This window comes from Nipponia nippon, unplaced genomic scaffold (genome assembly GCF_047370975.1).
Source record: "Nipponia nippon isolate SJK-2023a ecotype South Korea unplaced genomic scaffold, ASM4737097v1 scaffold_5, whole genome shotgun sequence".
Classification (NCBI taxonomy): Eukaryota; Metazoa; Chordata; class Aves; order Pelecaniformes; family Threskiornithidae; genus Nipponia; species Nipponia nippon.
In genome coordinates this window covers 46,141,238-46,162,971 of record NW_028262369.1, presented here as the reverse complement: position 1 = coordinate 46,162,971, position 21,734 = coordinate 46,141,238, and the positions used below count along the sequence as shown (strand labels likewise).

Genomic DNA, 21,734 nt, shown 5'->3' with positions numbered 1-21,734 from the left:
TCTTTTAGTGCCCCATCTTCTTCTTTATTGTGTCCACCCTCCTGAATCTCAGTTCGAAGAACCAGGAAGAAATTAGAGACTGGTAGTAGATGGGTCTGAATTTCTCCAAGAAGTTCAGCTCATCCACAACACCCTGTTTGCACAAACATACACTGTTCTACCATTCATTTTCAAGTAGCTGCTGCAGAAGATGCATACCCTTCGTATTTCCAGACAAGACTCCAGAATAAAAGTATAAACTGAAAGAAGAAATAGGATGTTTACAGGATTCTTATATGGATTGTTTAATGCAACTTTCATTCTCCAGCCCGCTAATCTTTCCCTTCTGAATCACTACCTTCTCTCCGAAAGGAACATTCAGCTTTATTTCATAGATTCTTGGCCAAGATATGACTGCTTTTTTCCCCTCTTGTGATACAAATAATTTTTTTCTCTAGCAATATCCAAAATATCTGTTTACAGTTTTACCCCCCTATTTTGAGGAATGTCACATTGTATTCAATGTTCACTATGCAGTAGAGGATTTCTTATAAGATGGTGAAAATCAGTTGCAAAAGAAAAAATTGTACTGGATAGAACTCTTCTTATTATACTCCAGATCAAATTTTCCAATTTGATCAGTAGGAATTAAAATACTATACATGCATTTGGCTTTTTAGGTCAGTATTTGTATGGTCCCTGTCTTCTAGGTGGTTTATGTCAGTAAATAACTACTTGCCTTTCTTCTCTCCATTAATCATTGTCTATGAGGTTTGATCTGCCGTTGCTTCATTTTACTAGTACAGTATTTGGAGGCAACTCCGGGATTTCTTCCACTAGCCTCTTCTCAGCGTTCAAAAGCTTGACCTTTGGACCAAGATAGAGATCTAGAGCAAACAACCCATTTGCAGTCACCGCTTTGGGTCTTACCATCTCCACAGCCTTGAGTCAGTTTATATGTGAGTAACAAAATTCCCAAACACTGCAAGATGTGTGCTGATGATTAACACTGTTTCCACTGACCTATACCAAAACAATGGCAAGTCATGACAGAAGCAACATGATATTATGAGATATTAATTTATTGATCAATAGAACCCCATTGCACTCTTCACCTGTGTCTGTGCTGCATGTGGGAGACCTGATTATAGCACACATAAAAGTACACAAACTTCAGTCTAGGTCATTTGATATTGTTGGCAGTGAAGCTGTGATTGCAGAGGATTCAGCCCAGGTCAACACACCTACCTCAGGCACTCAGTATTTGGCACCTTGCTGCTATTGCTCAGTATGCCTAACACCAAATCTAAGGCAGCAGGTATATACCTACGTATGTATGCTATGCTTATCTGAATATAGCCATTTATTTTGTTATGGAGACAATCACAATTTTAAAAATTATACAGTTTCATGGCAAAATTCTTGTTTTCTTTTACCAGAAAGAACATCCTTCACCACTTTCACTGCTTTAACTCTATCAGTGTTTCTCAGTCGTGGGTTATGAACAATGCTGGTAACAGCTTGCTCCTCCTTGACTGGGAGGTGAGAAGTAGCTATTGTTATTGTCATCCAGTCTTTACAGCAGCAAGGCAACTCCACGTGGGAGCTTGGTTCCTGGAGGGTAAGGAACATGTTTACACTGAGTTCACCATGTCCTTTCAGCCTCAGAGGTTGGAAGGCTCTCAGGGGGCTATTTTGAATCTCAGGTGTCTGGGACATTCTTTGTGGTGGAAATGCTGTACAGTTGTCAAATTACTATTTATAATCAGAAAGTCAAAATCAAAGTGCATGATGGTTTGAACCACTTACCTGAGCTATAACTGTATTTGAGTCATTTAGCTTTGTTGAAATCTAATACAAAAAACTTCCACCACAAAAGAATACAAAGTGGTATTGAACTGAAAAATGTGGTTCAACTCCTTTTTCTAGTAAAAAAAAAACCCAAATTGTCTTAAATATACTTAAATGCATTCCATATTGTTGGATATCTGTTGACAACCACCAATATTATTGCAACTGTACTCTTAATATAGTGCTAAGCAATACTGGCACTCCAGGACAAGGTTGTTGGAAGAGGTGAGAACAGGAAATTACAACCTACTCATATTTTCGGAATTGTTTTCATTTTACATTTATTAGTCTACCGATATGTGTCACACAGTAACCAGCTCTGTTTTCTTCTCAACAAGCCAACAATTGGAGGTGTTGGTTTTGAAACACAGTTGTGTCAAGAGTTGCACTTCTTTCACTGTTGTTTACTCCCAGTGCTGTGGAAGTCCTCAGGATTTTTTGTGTTTCCTTTCTAGAGTCACTTTGCATGAGGAATGATTCCACGTGCCTGCCAAACTCGTGCCAAAAGAACTCTACATGCATTGCTGGTCATAAAGACGATACTTGCCGTTGTGCAGATGTATCAGTGGACAGTGTGGAGGAACTCTGCAATAAAACCTCTGATCCTTGCTCCTCAAACCCTTGTCTTCAAAATGCTACCTGTTTACGTTCTGCTGGAAACCTCAGCTTTGCTTGCGAGTGCCCTGCTGGGTATAACGGACCTACCTGTGAAATAGCCATCAGCGTATGTGACACAAACCCTTGTGAGCATGGAGGCACCTGCCAAAATGGCCTGGCTGGGCCTACCTGCCTTTGTAGCGCAGGATACACAGGTACACTCTGTGAAATGGATTTTGATGAATGCATTTCTGAACCGTGCCACAATGGAGCAGTGTGCAGGGATGGGGTTGATGAATACTCCTGCTACTGTGTCCCAGGCTACCAAGGCAAGCACTGTGACCTGGAAGTGAATGAATGTGTGTCAGATCCATGCCTGAATGGGGCAACGTGTCTCAACCAGATAGGACAGTATGACTGCATCTGTCCATTTGGGTACGCAGGTAAGCACTATTAAAACAACTTTTTCTTTGCGTCATGGAGAACCATCATAATTCATGTTCCAAGTTCAACTGCCCCACCCACACACTTATTTAATCATATCTGTATTACCATCTTGCCTTCAGATTCAGCACCAGTAGCTGTTGGTGCATTATGGGTTACCTTATCACTGTGAACTACTGATATTGAATAGATAAGGATTAAAGAAATCTCACATTTACCAAAAACTACAGAGCAGCTTCGTGAACATCAAGCTATGTCACAGGGCTAGGTTAACTTTCCTTTTAAAAGAAACATTCTCAAAATGCTTGTCCTCAGAGTGCTACACAGAGTTTTTGGTCTTCAGAGAAAACCCATGTTTGACAGGGTTAAAAATTAGATCTAATTAGACTTGCTTGATTTGCTAATCACGACAAACTGTACTCTTAAACCTAGACATTTCACGTTAACTTCCTCACTTCTGCTCTTCCCAGAAACAGAGGACTAATTTGCAACTAGAGCATTATGTAAGTTAAATAGAAAGAAAAGTATTATCAGGTTCCCAAACTGCCCATTTCTTGATAATCCCATTTTGTGTGGCTTCATTTTTAAGGTACGGGTGTCATTTTTCTTGCTTACTTCCTCTACTGCAGAGCATATAATCCTTGCGGGAGACAGCTCCCTTCAAATTTCAAAGCTGTATTGAGGGGTAGGACTGCAAGAGGTAGCACACTGAATCATTAAAAGGAGAAAAGGGGAGGCATTTTAGTGATAGATTGCCAGTCAGGTAAGCAAAGAAAAAAAAAGAAACATACAGCAAAGGCTGGTGGGGGGGGTGGGGGTGGAGGGCGGGAATAGCCATTGCTTCAAGTGATTCAAATGAATAAGAAACAAGAGATGTGGCTTACAGCTCCATCTCCAAATCCCCATGCAGAAGGGCAAGTCAGAGGTAAAAAGCAGCTTTCCTGTGTGTGACACAGCACTCATTGGAAGCCAGCCCTTGGTTAATATCCCTCATGAGCACAGAGAATGTTATTTGAAGGAAGCTTGTTACCTTCCCACCACCCTGCTGCTGCCAGCGGGTGTCTGAGCCCAGGCCAGCCGAGGAGAAAACTACACAACCAGAGGAAAGCTGAAGAGCAGAAGGAAGGAAAAAACCTATTAACAACCAGCATGGTTACTCTGCAATGATCAGACTCAACCCAGACCTCCTGTTGTATTCAGGAAACTGTATTTGTTTAACTGGCACTGTTAGCGGGGTCCAAGCCTGGATCTATAGCCCGGGAACTCTGTTTAAAAGAGGCAGAATATACACCTTAGAGACAAAGAGAGAGAAAACATAATAGTAAAGCCCAAACAAAAAGAAATGAAGATTTAGGTCAACACAAACCGCTGGAGGAAACTTGCTCTGCTGGAGTCACTCTGCTTTCATCACAAAATTCTGCTGTTTCCCAGGCTGATGCTCTCTGCTCTCACCAAAAGTCAAGCGATGTCACTGAGTGCTCCACACAAGCAGAGTTAAGAAATGAGGAGAGAGCCAAGGAAGGAGAAGAGGGCTAAAATACAAAGCAGAAGAAGCTGCAGTGTTTTGACATGCAGCTCTGAAGCTGCTTCCAGCAGCAAAACAACTAATTATAATAATTCTGTAAAGGAGTATCGGACTGTTCCTTCAGCAGTAAAACACCAGCTTTTAAAGGCTACTTAACAAAATGATTTATAAGAAGCATTCTTTTTTGTTGTTTTCTGCACCTTGCTGTTAGTTGTGCTAAATGCACAAGCCAGAGGGATTACTGGATTAAAGCCCTGAGGTGTCCCCACTGGTAATAAAAACCCCTCATTTACTCTGTCAGGGGATCTTGCCAACCATTATTATCCTGGCCTGACACCATGAATTACTGTGGGAAGTCATCCAGCCTCATCTCATTTCCCTAAGATGTTAAAAAGGTTATAGGTCTTGATATGTAGGTAGAGAATGTACAGTAAATCTACAGCAGTAATGTTAACCAAATGCTTGAGTTACTGGCTGCGGTTGCTACTTGTTTCATGGACTATGACTGCTATTTTGTATGATTAGTATGCTGCAGCACTTCTTAAAATAGCTGAGAAATGTCACACATAATTCTTACACAAATGGAAGAGGTTAGAACGCACCAAGAGCCAAAGAGTGGAAAATTTAGCATGAAATCCGCAGTTTCTATGATAATGCTCTGCCTGTGTGAAATTAATTACAAGACATGTGTCACACAGCTGTTAAATAACAAAGCTCAATTGGTTTGTTGAAGTTTTGCTGGCTACTTAATCAAATGCGTTTTTTCCTCCATTGCACTAATTGCACTTGCTTTTAATTCACCCCAACAGAGCATGGTGTAAGAGCCTGTTATTACCCACAGCTAGGTACGTTAATTACCTTGCTGGACACAGCTGAAGCCAGTCCTCCATTGCCAGTGAACATTTTAGTGTGAACTATCAGGGGTGCATGGCAGTTCCAAAACCCAGTCTTAGCCCAAGACAAGAGCAGGAGAAAGCGTTTCAGTGACAGGCACAATAGGTACAATGGGCTAGATTCATTCTTGGTGCAACGCCTTTTACTATGGTCTGACCATAGTTGGGATGAACTCTGTACAATATGAAGAAATTATTCGTGATGGATCTTTAAGTTCTCATGCAGTATTCTTAGCAATAGTATGTACACCATGCAAATATTTAGAGTAGGTGTGTCGTAAGTCTTAGGCACTTAAGGGCAAGCAGAGGCACAGCAGCCTCTGCCATAGGATGAAGTACCTCAAGTACAGATCTCACTTCCCAACAAGCTCATGGTAATATCGTTGTGGATAGATAGCAAATGGCATTGTCCATCCAACAGCAATTGCCAAAGTGGAAGGTCTGTTTCCTTCCCCAGCTTTCAAGTGTCAAACCAGCACGCCCCGCCTCACACCCTAGCCAGCCTGAGCAGAGGATTTGGCCCAGGTTATCAGCTTGCTGCTGAGACTCCTAACTGCAAGACTGTGATGTGAGAGGATCCCAGCAGCGCTGGCCACATTTCAAAGGGTTTTCAAAATAAAGATTAGCAGAGGGCACATACATCCAAAGAGTGCTTGTCACAGTTCATAACTTCCCAGCGCTGAAACTCTCGATTGGATTTAGCCCCACTGTTCTCCTCCAATTGCTTCTGGTTAAGGCAGTGTTACAGGACCTGTAACATCTTATGTCTGTGCATGCACACAGGTAACTAGTGGTTTGTATAGACCTGTGTGCAAGAAAGGACAAACCTTGCTCCAAGAAACTGAACTCTTCCCTCTATCTAGTTTTTGATGAACTCTCTTCCTGCCCTTTCAAAGCTGGTGCCTCCAAAGTAGCTGTCTGACTCTCCATCCAGATGATGGCATGTAAGATTACTATATACAGATTGAGGAATTTTGAGACAGTCTTCTGTACCTGCTGTGCCTGAGCACAGCACCACGGCGCAGGAGAACAGAAGGGGTGACCTGGATACCAATTTCCAGATGTACCAAGAACATGCACGTCCACCTGGAACTACACTGAGCCTGCAAAGCTCTAGCATCTTTGACCGGAAGGTGACTTTACAATATATCTGTAGGCAGGCAAGTCCGAAAATATTGGCTGTACCTCTTTCATCCTCACCTGCATTTACTTTTTATTGACTGGGGCTGTACAAAGAAGTGCACAGTAGGACTCGTTTAAAAAGCAAGTGGTATAAGAAATAATCTTAGTTCTTCAAAGAAACCGCAAAAGTCATAAATATCACTTATATCCACCTGCCCAGTCTTTCAATTCAAACCACTTGTGCGGTTCGGTATCTGCTGGAACACTCTGCCTGCTCTAGGATGGGACGCCTTTGCTCTTGATGCTGTAGCCCCATGCAATAACCATGGCAGGGCTTGTTGGTGCTTTTTTTTGTTACTTTCTGGCATATGATATTTGGCATACAGCATATTCATGACAGAATGTTAGACCGAGGTGCAAATGCAGATCTAATCTTTTCATCTCTTTTCTTCACATATAAGAAAGCCTGACGGGAGATTCAGTAGAGGCTAGGAAGAAATTCCTCCCGTTTGCATGGCATATCGCATTGGCTGGATGCATTATACAGAGAGAAGTTTTCTTCTGAGGCAACGTTGCCGAAGGCAGGTTACTGGGCTTGATAGATTAAAGACATGAACCAAAACAACAACGCTATGTTCTCATGTTAATCGTCAGGCTGTTCTCATGCCTGTAGTTTTAAATTTGGCTGAACTGAGGATCAGTTGAACAGGGCTTGTTTTGTCACATGATTTTTAGTGTTCGCAGTAAGCTGTTAACAAGCTCTGGCAGATTTACGGTCACTAGACATACTTCTGCAAACACACTGTTTACAATTACAGTGAATTCACAGGGCAATGACCACAGAGGGATTGCTCACTATATCTGGATGTAACGTACATTACCATAAAGTCATAAGAGAGCATTCCTGTGTTAGGGTCTCGCGACAGGTTCCCGCTGAAAGTAGTGGCTAGCTGAATCAGTGAACCTCAAACTGGAGGCATGGGACTGGTGACTTCACCCATCCAGGGTTCCATATGTGGTCTCAAGGAACTATAACAATATATTCTCTAAAATTACAGCAATAGTATTTCATAACTGCTAGAAAGATGAACTTGCACTTTTATGTTTAAATACAATGAAAAATAGCTATGCGCTAACATCCTCAGATTTTGTTTTGATATTTTAAGATATTTCCAGGTATTTATGTACAATATGGATTTTAATCTTTTTTTTAAAGATTCTACATTCAAAAGGGTCAAAATAAATTAGTAATCAGTAATAAATTAGAAGCAGTGCTAAATATTAGCAATCTCAGTGTTTTGAGAAAAATATTGTTAAAATGTACAAATTTCACAGCAGGACAGAGCTGGCAAAAACAGCATAAAGAAAGAAGTAGAGGTGAGCTCCTAAATAAATTGCTAAAACAATACCCATCATCAAAAAGTGTCTGTTCCCATCTTTTGAAAGCCTGCCCCATCATCTTGTACTGAAAACTTCACCTCTCAATAAAAAATAGAACCCATTCTCAGGGCTGCAAATTCTCTTTCAAGTAGGAAATTCCCCTGAAAACTATTGCAATGCTACTGCTACTTTGGTAAGCCAAATAAAAGACAGAGAAGTCCACTTAAAAGCAGCAGCTTCATTATAATTTGCGATTTTACATCTGTTTTGTGGCTGATACTGTAGCTGCTAAAACAAAGTGACTTGGCAGGTGAAAATTATTTTTAAAAAAATATCATATTTTATTACTCAAAATACTAAATAAGTGCATAAGCATACAAAACCTTGAAATAATCAAAGCAGGAGCTGCAAGGCATTAATTATGAAATTTTCTTAGCATCTCCTGGACTGTGCTAAAGATAAGAAAAAGGAGTGTATATTTAACCTGCCAGCTATCATAAATCGCTGTAAACTAATATTAGTACTTACTTAGTTCCATCAATTATCTCTGAAGAGCAGCTCCAGGATTCTGACCTGTTGCAAACATGGCATCATAGACCAGTTTATTTACACATTGCTAAATCTTAAAAAAAAAATTGAGCAACGAAACATAGCTAAACAGACAGCTTTCCAATGAATTCAATTAACTGTGCAGCATTAAATGGACTCTTCTGAGGTCATTAAGTTACTAGTCACTTCTGTATTATATAAATATGATAGTAGCATGGTTTGAATAATCTGAAAATTAGTTCATTCTGTTCCCATGTTCAAGCTAACATAAAAAGCTGTTATTCTACCTATTCTTGTGAATAACAGCTGGTTTATTCTTTTGTAAATTCTCCCAAGCCTTGAAAAAACTAGCCTTGCAATGAACATTGAGGAGGAAATACCTTTTAAAAATAGGAAATTACTTTAAAAAAGAAAAAGATAAGGTGAATATTGTACTTTTAAGTTTGGGGTTTGCTTGTTTTCTTTGCTTTTGAAGGTACAAACTGTGAGCTGGAAATAGATGAGTGCTCATCACAGCCATGCCTGAACGGTGCGACCTGCCGGGATTCCCTGGGGAGCTTTGCCTGCTCCTGCACGCCAGGCTTCCTTGGAGACCTCTGCGAAACCAACATCGATGAGTGCGTCAGCCAGCCGTGCCTCAATGGGGGACTGTGCTCAGACGATGCCAATGGGTACGTCTTCTACAGCTGGGTAATGCTAATGTGAGGTGCTATTAGCTCCTTTGTTTGCAGACGGGAATGCTACGAGAGCCTGCAATGCTAGGTACCTGATTTAATTTCAAATTGTGGATTTCACTCCTTGATCCTGCACTGATTTCACTTTAAATTTGAAAAGAATTAAAGAATGCAAGTCTGGTGTCAGAGCCTGCAGGACAACAAAACATTTATGGCAAAGACTGATCCAGTGGTATGTCTTTCATATTTGTGCTTTTACTTTAAATATTTACAACATGGTGTTTGTCTGGCCCTGAGGACTGTCATTTACAGATGAATTCTGTTTCTAATGCTCATCAAACTTTAGTTTCCAAGAGAGATGTGAGAGAGTATAAAATTGAATTTGCCAACAGCAGCTGCCCACACTGACAGACAGAAGCACTAGAAAAGAGAGGCAGAGGAAAATTGTAATAATAGTAACCATAGTAATAGATACCATTAGGAAATGTGCCAGGAACTTTAAAGGCATATAAAGAAAAAAAAAATAGAATATAGAAAAATAAGTTTCTCCACCTGATATTAATAGTCCTACACAGAGGTCCAAGCGCAGCCCAGGCAGCCAGAGCTCTGGCATTCATTCACCAATACTGGCTTTTCATACTCAGCGTGAGATTCCCAAAACTGAAAATGTATATGTATAAGTTCAAGTCTACGTTACAGAAAAAAAAAAAAAGTTCATGAGTGTATTCATGCAGGTGTTCCCCTTGCCAGTATAAGATTTGTCCTCTACTGTGTGTTTTCCACTTTTTATAAAGCAGTTTTGAAGATTTCAGTGCTGCAAACATCAACCCCAAAATAATGTCAGCAAAAGGCATGCTTTCCTTGAATGAGAGGGGGAAGAGATCATGTTCTGGAAATGAGCTTTTGTACAGTGTGATGACATGGCACCGACCTTGTGGAGCTCCTTTTCAGCAGCACTGAATGACTCTGAACAGGACAAAGCAATTTACTATTTTCCAGTGTAGCCAAAGCTGACAGCAGGGAGAGGGAGGTCATCGTGCACCCAACTAGTTCACAGCAGACCCACTTAACAACCTGCAAGCCTTTTGAGGTTACATGCATGAGGTGAGCAACCGGGATGCTCATCCAGACTTAATCCTACTCATTTTTCTCCTAGCTTTTAAAGCTGACGTACATGTAAGAGTAATTTTAATTGGCTTGTAATGCTGCAGGTTATCTGGAGAACTATCGGAGCTTTTTCCACATTTGTTACATGATGAAAAGGGTTGGACAACAAAGCAATTCAAAACAGAAGGGTGCCTAGCAATTTCATTCCTTTTGTGTATTTTTCAGGTTAAATGAAGAACTGTAGTCTTTAAACAGTAGTTTTCCTTTTCTGACTAATGCTACAATACAGCTGAGGCTTTTGTGTGTGCCACCAGCTCTCACAGAAATGTGCGAGGTGACAGATTTAACATTTAAAGCTGTAAATACAAACACTAAAACAAATTCTCTCCCAAATTTCAGACTGATTCTTCCAGTGAGGTTTCATGAATGCAACAAAATAAAACTTGTTCTCTTAAAAAAGCAGTTTCACATTGTTGCACATTTCTTACTTAAATTCAACAATTTATGGCGGTGCCTTAGTTGGACCTACAAAACCTGGTGTGCGTAGGCACAGAGGATACCTCTGCATGCTCCAAGACTTTTTTCCATAGGAAATATTCCCAGGACCTTCAGTGCTCTTTTGATTGCATAGGAAAGAATATCTGCACATATTGCTTTCTGCATATTGTGAGAACATCAAACAAGAACCCCCAAAAATATGTTAGGTAGAGTACCTAAGAGTATCACTCTTAGTTGAAAGAGTCATCTGCTTGCTCAGTCACAGCCTGCCCACAAGCAGGGTACCTTCCAGAACCCCTGAAGGTTGACAGCAACATCAAACACTTAAAAATACCTGAGAAAAAAGGCACACAAGTGGGGCTTCACATTAAGCAGCAAGTTGTGAATATTCCTCACTCCTCCTTCATTCTGGACCAAAAGGAAAAAGGAGAGTGGACTAAGGCAGAAAAAATCTTTCACCACAAAGCTGAACAGCAACAAACTGAAGGCACATGGAGGAAATGTGTGAAAAATACAGCAAAAGAAAGAGACTTCTGTTTTGAGAACATACCTCAGAAGGAAAATTATTTTTCCGATTTACATCTTCCTCATTACTTTTTATATCCTAAATTCAAATGCCACCTGGTCTAAGTCACCTCTGATTTTGATTTAAGAATAATCCATACACTAGTAATAAACTGGCCTGCCAGAAGTTTCTGCTTATGTACACTTAAATAGTGTAGTAAAAAGTTTACGCTTTTTGGTTTGTTAGACTGCAGGAGCCAGTTGTTCTCTGATGCTCCCTTAAGCTCAACAATTTCGCTTTCCCTCCATATACTTACTCCAAGTCTAAGGCTTAGATATTAAGCACAGAAATTATGAAATACCTATACTTATGTCTTGTTCAGCAAGATTCCCCATGATTTCAGTTGTACAATAACCAGTGTATCATTTTAATGTAAAATAAAACAATATAAATTTTTGTTTCTGATAATTATTATTAGACAAAGATCATCCAAGCATGCACATTTAACATATTTATCTTGCAAAGGCCTGTCTTTTCTTATGATGTGTACAAGTTGACCTTGTACCTTATGACCTAAGCATAGGAGTTATGTATTTTATAATAATAATTAGCTCACCTGAAAAAAAACACAAACAAAAAACCCCAAATGTTACTGATTACCTGCACATTGTTCATTATATATACTAGTTTGTTTGCTTCTAAACCCATAATAGCAATATTTTTATCAAAATGAAGCTTGTATTACTGTTATTATTGGAACTGTGCAAGCAATTGACATTTTTATACTAACCTAACAACAAAAAATATTGTTTTTCACCAAAGAGAAAATATCACTTTGTCGAGGAACAGAAATTGCCTTATTTTTTGGCCAATTCAATTTCTACCAGTCCAAGAGAAAGGGATACTAACACACTGCCTCTCTCCTTTTCATTTTCTGAATAATGTTAAACCTACAAAAATTGCATTGGAAATGACAGAAGCTTTTTTCCCCCCTAAATTAAAAAAAGAAGAAAAAGAAAATCAATAATTCTTAGAAGAAATGATCTGTCAAAACCAATTTGAATTCACAAGCAGGTTTTTTCCCCAGCAAAACCCACATATTTCAGGAAAAACCTCATTGTTGGTTCCCAATGGCTGCGGTTTCTCCAGAGCACCAGATGGTGGTCTTGAGCCTGGACTCAACTGTGGAAGCTGCTAGCCAAGGCTACACAAGAAGTCTGTATAGGTTTGGGAACAAAGCCCAGATCTCCTGACTTCCAGCTAAAGTGAACATTGCATTCCGTGTTGCAGGTACAGCTGCAACTGTACCAGTACTGGATATATGGGCGTACACTGTGAGACCCTGTCTCCCTTATGTTGGTCGCAACCGTGTTACAATAACGGCACTTGTGAGGACAACGCTGACAATTACACGTGCCACTGTTGGCCAGGTAAGGTCTACGTTCTCCTGTAAACACTCTCTTTCCTTGTGTAGTAGGTATGTCCTCATTTTTTTGCTGATACAATAAAAGGTTTAAGCTATATAACTTAAAAGTACTCTGTGAGCTTGTGTTTAGATGGGCTTCACTCCTCATCATGAGTCAGATGGATATCCATGAGCCCTATGGATAAGTTGCTCTTTTCCAGCTAAGAATTTCCCTGAACAGCAGAAGTTGCCAAAACCAAAAGTGCCAGTATTATGGAGTAAAGACAGGAGATAAGTCAAAGTTGGGATCCATCTTCCAGTTGCTTAATCCTTCAACCCATGGAATACATAAATTAATCACTGCTGCAGCTGACCCTATTTTACTCTTCACTAACATGACCTTTAAATAAGTCTAAAAACTTACTTTTCAATGCAAAATATTGTCTGTTTATAAATACAAATTAGACTAGGTGTTACATTGGAAAACTGGCCTCCTTCATATCACCAATGCCAGTTCTTCTATCTAGCAGCATGCAATGAAACACACTGGGCTGTGTTCTGCTCTACCAGCAACGCTTATATATCCAGCCATTTACAATAAGGCTCCCAGAACCCCAGTGGGGACACAGTGTTCTTCGAGAGACTTTGTGAATCTTTCAGCACATGGCCTAACTACAAGAAGTGTCTCTAGAAAGTTTAACATCTGTGTCCTTACTGAGGACACAAGAGCACAGCGCACTGCGAGGAGTACATGCCACAGGGTTGTTGGACCACACAGTTCTTGGTGCATTAGAAATGGAAAGATTAGACAGAGTCCTTAGTGTTTTCCAGAAATCAGGGAGTTTTGTGGCACTTCAAACTCCAGGTAAAGCACTTTATGAGCACCAAATAATTTATATTCCCTGCCCTCCTCTGTCGTAGGGAGGTGATGCAAAAGGAAAACTTCACACAACCTGAGAGCGTACCTACACCACAATGCAGCACCTTGTTATCCACGCAGATCTCCACCTTACTTCCTCAAAAATACCATAAGTACCACAAAGCTCAGCTAGCTAACACAGAATAGCCATAGCAATATCCTGCTTCTGGGCCATGACAGAGAGCTGCAAGGAAACGTTCACACCTTCAAGAAGCAGAGGAAATATTTTAGCACATGACAGAGTCTGAAACCAAGTGCATCTAATATTCACAATAATATTTTCAGGCCTGGAATGAATGGATAGCATATCGATTAAACACCTTCTCCGCATGGCTCTCCGCAGGCTATGCGGGTTCCCGCTGCGAGGAGGACATCGGGGAGTGCAGCAGCAGCCCCTGCCTCTCCGGAGGTGACTGCGTGGAGCGATCCTGGGCCGGCCGCTACGGCAGTGTCCCAGGCCTGCCACCGGCCTTCAGCTACGACAAGGCCGAGGGCTATATCTGTAGCTGTAAGCCAGGCTTTACCGGTAAGATTCCTTTGGTGAAAGCTTAGGAAATGATGTACTGCAGTATCCTGTTGTTTAGGCCTAGCTGTAAATAAATCTTTAACGTGTTAGGTGTTTTAAGGTGCCATAGTGCAAAGGGTCCCTCTGCTGGTCACCATACACCTTTTCAGTAGAGATTTGTATGGAATAAAGGGAGTTGGTCGCGCAAGTTGTGAACGTAGCAATAGAGCAGCAGGCTCCGGGTACGGCCCCTAAGGCAGCCCAGGCAGCAGGAGAGAGAAGTGGTCTCTTCCACGATCTTGTCTGCAAAGCTTCTCCATTCATAACTGCATTTGCTTGAATTATGCCATAAACTTCAGTCAGTGGGTGTTTTATCATGAGTTCGAAATTCACTGTGCACAGGTATTATATTACATGTACGAAAACAATCAGTAATAAATAAGAGAGTGTTTTCATAAAACAACCATAAAACAAAACTCTCAAGCTTTCAGTGTTTCTGTCCGCATCTAATTCTACACAGCAACACTGGGGACTGGCAGGAACACTTCATCTGAGCACAAGACAACATTTTGTATAAATTCAGCAGTGTAGCATGTTGGTGATATTCTACAGCTTAAATGAAAAATAATTTCAAGTTGTGTGCGTAGCCATGTTCTTAAGGGAAAAAAACCTATCGAAATTACAGATACCCATAATCCTAAGAAAGAAGTTGTATTGAGACTTGCATTTAACACAGCCTACGCTATTTAGCACAGCCACAAACAAGTTGGGTTTGGATTGTACACTTTTGGGTTTACCGTATTTTTCTGTCAACTCCATTCCCTTTTTCCTTCTGAAGGAAAAAATACTTAATAGCTAGATTAATTTAACCAGTCTTCAATTTCTCATTCCATTCATCTCCTGAGCAGCTTACAAACTTTCCTCTGTCTCCCAGTGGGTTGCATGACTGACATCTCCAACATAGCAGATACAAAAGTACATGGAGAGCACAGCTTTCACTCTGAATTCCCAATTTATTTTTCTTCAAAGTGGCATTGAGACTTACTTGCTTTTGTTCCATCCCTTCCCCTTAACTGTCCTTCCCTATCCTGTCACTAAGTGTTGCTGTTGTACTTTTGTTCTGCCTAAGAGAGTATAATATGAGGCTTCTACTAAGGCTTGCGATATCCCCCAGGCTGTCCTAAGCACCCTTACCTCTTCACGTGCCACTCCTTTCTCTTCACTTCCTTCTAGTGACGTCCAGCTCTCAAGGTTTTTTTTTCCTCCCCTCTTGCCCTGATTTAAAAACTCCTGTGCTCTGTCAGACAAACCAGAAGGTGTTTCCTTGTTTAATCATCATCCTTTATCCTCCCACTTCCATATCAATTGCCTTCACCTGGCTTGTTTGCCCAGTTTGGTTCATGATTCTGCTGGTTTCATTCACACGGAGAACTCTTACTCCCCCAGGAGTCAGTGGACCCACGTACAGGCAGATTCTACTCAGTCTGAAAACAGTGTCAGAATCTATTTAAATTAATTAATCTAAATAATTTTTTCAATAGGTAAGCTCCTAAATCACAATATAGGACTCTCCAAAGCAAGACTAAGAGAATTCTTGGAGACCCTAAAATTTCTGCTGACTTCATATGCAAATTACATTACATTTTTTAAAACCTCATGTAAGTTTAGTTATCCTCATACCTGTTGGATACTATATATAACTTTCATTAGAAAAAAAACCAAAGTAGTTATTCTTACCAAACAGTGTGCCCAGGCAGCTGGCGGCAGGAAGAACATAACCTTTAACAGGGATGGCTGTAAAAGCTGCATGTGAAATGTCATTCAGTAACACGCTGCAAAATAATGGCAAAACAAGGTTAATCTTGCTACTCTTGTCAGCTCCTTCCCTGCCTTTGTTTTTCAGCAGGGCCTAAATTTTAAACTCTTTTCTTGCTGGCCTGTGTGAGATACAATGCAGTCAAGCAATTTACATATTAATAGAGAAAAACGCAGGATTGCTCTAACTGGCACTTAGCATCCTAGGCTCCCAAGCTTTGATCCAACAGCCCTTAGGTACAAAGCAGCCAACCTCCCCAGTCCTCCCAGTAGCAGTGCACATTTCTCTCAGGCCCTCCTCCTTCCCCCAGGTAATCTGGAAGTAGAAAGTGCTCAAAATGAGCCTAAGCCTCTTTGTGTGTCAGAAGCGTTGACACAAAAAGCCCATAAGGTGGAGTGGAAACATTCACTTCTGATGGTGATAAGTAATTTCTCTAATTATAGTCAAATTCATAATAAATAAACCACATGTTTTAATGGGAATTAAGGAAGATTTAGAATTAGAGTTGATAGCAGTAGTATGATTCAATGTAGCAGAAGAATCCCTGATCAGCATCACTCAGTATATGGGTGCTTATCTAATGTATATGAACTAACAGTCAACTGGAAAAAAGGTCAGATTTCTTCATCTGGGTATCGGTACATCTCACTGACAGCTGAAGTCCTACATTTCTGCAGCTGTAGGTCAGGAGTTCTTCCAGCCTTAACACCTGAATAGTTGTATGTGCTTTAGATATAAAACTTCAGATTCCTATTGAAACAGGGCAAAGATTTTCATTAATAAATTACATTCGATATTTTATTATACCTCTTTCCTCAGTAAAGCACTTGCAGAACATTATAATCATACTTCACTGTCTGCAGTAATATGAAGAAATAATAATCCACATACCCTGCATTGTGAGGGCCTGATCCAAAAGCCCTTGAAATCAATGGAAAGAATTTGAGGACAGTTGCAAATTTTGTAACAAGCATAAAATGACATCTTTGAACTCACTGGTTAAGATTGCAAACAAATTACTGTAATTCAACTGAAAAACTGAGAATATCTACCTTTTGGACTACAGTTTTTAGCCCCAAGGGCAGGAGATAATGGAGCCTAAACTCATGCCTATGTCAGGATAGAATATCTCCCCACCCAGCCGGGAGAAAGGAACAAGTATTATCTGGCAGTATCTTGTTAGAGATGGTGATTGTTCAGGTGACTTGAAAAATAGTCGGTAGTCCTACTAAAAGTCTTGGAAGGAAAAAATCTGCAAACAACATTATTTACACAATTTGATTCTTAAAAATGAAAAATAAAAATCCAAGTCTGGAGACTTTATCCCAGCTGGGAACTCTTTGAGGCCATTGGATGTATGCCTTATCCTAGATCCAAGACAGAAAATTCCTGCACAGGTTCTACAAAGGGTTAAAATTTCTCCAGCTCCCTTTTAAATCAAAGGGTTCAGGGATACTCAGATTTCAAGAGATCTCAATAGTTCTGCAGTAGCAAGGCCTAGATTTTTTATATTACCTTGGTGTGCTGGGTCCCTAGCACAACAGTACTTTCAATAGATTGGGCTTTCTTTTAAAGGGCTTGTGATTTGTTACTGCTAGCAAAAGGGAATAGTTACCCTAGAACTGTGTCCTTTCATATCGTGGATTTATTGTATTGCTCTAGCACTGCACATTTCTTAAAAAGACTGTTACTTAAAAAGTTAAACTTTTCACTTTCCTCATGAAAACATGTGGGAAAGGAGGAAGGCAAAGCTATGGATTTGGTAGTGACTCATTTCACCAGGTTGTAATAAACTTAACACCATGTCAAAATTAAAGAGCCTCTGAACTTGCAAGGTCTATCAAGTGACACATTCCAGTGTTGAACTGAGCCTGAGGAGGGGGTGAGTGTTTGCGAGGCTCCCCATGCCTTGAAAGCAGTGCTGCCCATGGTCCCCAGATGGATGGGACAGTGCTGCTAGCAAGGTTGAAGACCATCCGTTTTGCTTCAGCAGAATGAGTGTAAGAGGAGCAGAGCCCACTAATCCGTTTGTAGGCAGGGTGCCTGATGCCTGCTGATGTGCAGATGAGCGCTGGCTGCTGGGGACCTTACCAATTCTGGTGTCTTGTTATCAGCTATGTGCCAGTTGTGCCAGCAGCGCTGCTGCTTGCTTTGGCATCACAAATTCCTAAGTGGTTTTTGGCCCTTTTGTTTATATTTGTCTTGTTTTCTGTTTTTCCCTTTTAAGTCTCCTTGGCCCTTTTCCCAGTCTGTTGGACTGCTGCAAGAGAAAATGATATGATCAGACTGGTGTCGTATGCATATTGAATTCCTGGCATATGCATGGGGGAAAGAAACTGTCTCCTGGAGCCAGAAGATGAGGCAGATAAATGGCCAGTATGGGAGAGTACTGAAACTAACTAAAGAAAACCTCAACCCAGATACTGAACTCTGAACATCATGGGACCAGTGCTTAAAAACTGAATCATTTGGACTCTCACTCTGCACTTAAACCAGGGTGAAAGAAACACAGAAGCACACAGGGCATCAGCCTTCCATTTCCGTGCACATCTTTAGGTGCTGCTATAGGCAGACCAGCCAGCAGACGATAGGGTAGACTATGTCTCAGACAGATGTACTCCTCTCCCCTGGCCTGTCACAGTATTATACAGACATAAATATTATTTATGAGTAATGGGTAGGATAGTAGGCACATTATCACTAACTTGGGAAGCTTAAAATACATACCTATATTTTTGGTTTCTTTATTTTTTAAATCCCCTTCTTAGCCATTAGTACAATGAAGCTGCCATCTTTCTTAGATATATAAAGCAATGTGAGTCTGACAAAAATGAAATCAAGCAGATGAATAGCAGAGTTCTCATCTTGTCCCCAAACTCCAAATTTTACTTTTTTCTTTATTTCCTCATCTGTCCTTCAGCTGTTCACACCACAGTAGTCAATCATTCGTCCATTACACCAGGTTAATTCACTTTATTTCATGGCCCATCATCACAGTTTAAAAGGTTATTTTCTCTTGATTCTGATACCTTAGAAAAAGACGAGACTGTTCCAGGAAAGAATGAGGATAAAAAAGGAAGATATACAGAGAGAAAAGACGATTTTTAAATTAAGAATGTGTCAAGGGCACCTCTCATCTTTTTAGTGGGACTCGGGCTTCTCCCGCAAGCAAGGCAAGAACTCAAGTTCAAAATTAACAGGTCTGGAGGTAATTATTATTCCCATACAAGCAAAGGTTCGAGAAGGAAAATGCTGCTACTATCAAGCACCCATTCAAGGTTAGCTGGTTTAAGGAGAAATTCCAAATATAAGTACTACAAATGTGAAATGCTGAAAAACAGAATTAGGGTTTGATGCATTTATAGGCTTCTTACCACTCTGGAACTGCAGAGAGGCTGTAACAGGGATGCAAACTTACATCTTTTCCACCTAAATTCAATTTACAATCAGTACAGGATCCCTTTTACACTGTTAGACTGCTGTGAAAGGTTCCCTTACAAAATCGACTTTGTGGTGCTGGGCAGTTGTGCAGCAAAACATGAAAAAGTATTGCTATTTTCTGAGCATGGGAACAAGTTACTGCTTTCCTAGAGGTATTTCTACTGCCCTATCTCCATTCCAGACTCTGTGATATCCATATATTTCTGCGTTCAAAAGCACAGGGGGAAAGGAGGAGGAGGACCTTCTCTCACTGTTCCCAGCCAGTCCCTAGCAGCTCCAGCATTACAAGACCAGTGCAGGCAAGGGCTGTACCAACACAGAATGCCCTCAGGGCCTGGCAGGCATTTGCTGCCTGTAAAAACCCTACACAAAAAAGACAATTAGCACTTTAAAGTACTTTTTCCATCTCTACTAAAGCCTCTGATCTTGAAAGAACATTTGGACAGGCTTTTAATGATTCTGTCCTCTAATACTATTTAACATTTCTTCAATCCATAGCATCCTGGTAAGGAGTTGTTCACATTGTCACCAGAATTGATTCCTTCTCAGTTTTTCGCTCCTCCTCTACTTTTGTCACAGAGTTTTTCCTTCTCCTCTTTTTTCTTAATTTTTGGAACTGGTCAGGATATTCTTTTTGAATGACGGAGTGTGTCCTTCAGCCCTGGGCTGTGGACTACTCCAAGAAAAGAGGCAGACAGCTTTGCAAATGGTTTCAGACTCCAAGAATGCAGCATGCTCACTAGTTTCTTGCCTGTCTATTTATTCACTATTGATCAAACTGCTTTCTTTGCAATAAGCACTAATCACTTCTCACATGCTTAGCTCCCAGACCAAATTCATTGATAGATTAATCTAATTAGTCTTTCTCTGGATAGTCCCCCGGAAGGAAAGTTGAGGTTGAACTCACAATTCAGACAGTCTGTACTGTAATGGCCATATGAAGGGAACATACCTCAGAACATTGATCGCAGCACTGAAATTAGGCTATATCTGGAGGAATTTATGAATTTGCCATTCTTTTATCAGTTTCCATTACAGAACTCATGGGACATTTCTATTTCATTTCTACTGCAAGTAGTGCTCCTTTTCAACAACTGTAAGAAATACCATTTAGTGCAAGAAAGTGTAATTTTTACATTCTTCAGCCATATAAATTACCACAGCAGCTAACACTGACTTGTGTTATTCATGACAGCTCTTTCCTTAACAGCTTATATCTTGAGATACTTTGTGAAATCCTAATAGCATTTTTTTTCAAAAATTAATCTTCTTATGACTCAACTAGCCCCCCTGCATGGCAGTGGACTGCGAGAGCAATTGTTTAAATGCACCAACTCTAGTTGTAATGGTTACCTAGTGTTTATCACTGGTTAAAGAATTCCAGTTTAGTGGGAGACAGTTCAGAAAACAGCAGCATGCGTCTCTAAGTGATATTGATACCACTGATAATCTTTCTTTATTTACCGCAATATTTTGCAGCTTGGATTTTGCCTCACTAAAATCTGAATGTTTCATTAATACAAGCAAATTCAGTCATATACCATTACTGTGAAGTACATAAGCATTATCCCCACTTCAGAAAAAAAGATTAAGTTCCAGTATGATCATAAGGTATAACATTACCTTAAGAACAGTGGAGTCTCACAACAACCCATGGAGGATACATTTGTACATCATTATCAGATCCAGTTACCATATTTAATGTGCTCCAAGTAGAGTCTGAAATAGTTTCAGATCCTAGGTACAAAATATGAACCTGGCATGGGCGCTAACTATGCAGAGGACCTTCCCCTCTTAATGAAATAAAATTCAGCTTTATTGAAAATTTCGGCTTGTCCCTATTATTCCTATTGTACAAGGGAACCTTGTGACAGAGGAGTATTTTTACATGATCTGTGTTAAAATTTTGTAAAAGCTGAACCATGATAATTAAGAAAGGACCCCTCGAATTTTTCATGACAACGCTTTACATAATTAACCCCCAGTCCTGACAATTTGTTTGCAACTCTGAGAATGATGTTTAGGGCTCTGATATACCTATGTATATTTTTTCATGAGAAATATATATCACATGAGAAATATCTTTCCTCTTCTTGTTGCAAGTTGCACTGGAAATGCAAAGAGATTGCAGCCATCACTTCTGCATTATTCAGCACCAAAAGAATGCACAAATGTCAAGATGTTTTAGGGGTTTTTTTTGAGTTAGAAATATATGAAGTTAAACCACTAGGAAACATCTACCAATATTATTTTCAGAACATGTATAGAGTTTTATGCTTTAAAATTTCACAACCGACCCATCATTACTATGATCTATCTTCTCCAGTTACACTGGTATGTTAAGCTGTACAATGTAGCCCGACGTGATGGACAGAGCCTGCAAGCAGTGGATATTTTGAATCTGGCACATCTCTCTGTGTTAAACAGTGTTGCGCGTAAACACTTTTTAGCATGAAAAGCTTTTTTCCTTGACAGGAAGGAGGAGGGGATGAATGGATTTTCATCCATAAGCTCCCAGATTTTG

General features: G+C 40.2%; 1 protein-coding gene across 1 annotated transcript in view; it reads left to right on the top strand.

Moving 5' to 3' along the window:
* CRB1 (crumbs cell polarity complex component 1) overlaps positions 1-21,734 on the top strand; it is a 111,753-nt gene that overhangs the window by 29,856 nt on the left and 60,163 nt on the right. Inside the window, exons 2-5 of the mRNA XM_009474427.2 lie at positions 2,286-2,870; positions 8,816-9,011; positions 12,415-12,554; positions 13,792-13,974. Coding sequence (XP_009472702.2) covers positions 2,286-2,870; positions 8,816-9,011; positions 12,415-12,554; positions 13,792-13,974 — 1,104 coding nt within the window. The remainder of the gene's footprint in view (positions 1-2,285; positions 2,871-8,815; positions 9,012-12,414; positions 12,555-13,791; positions 13,975-21,734) is intronic.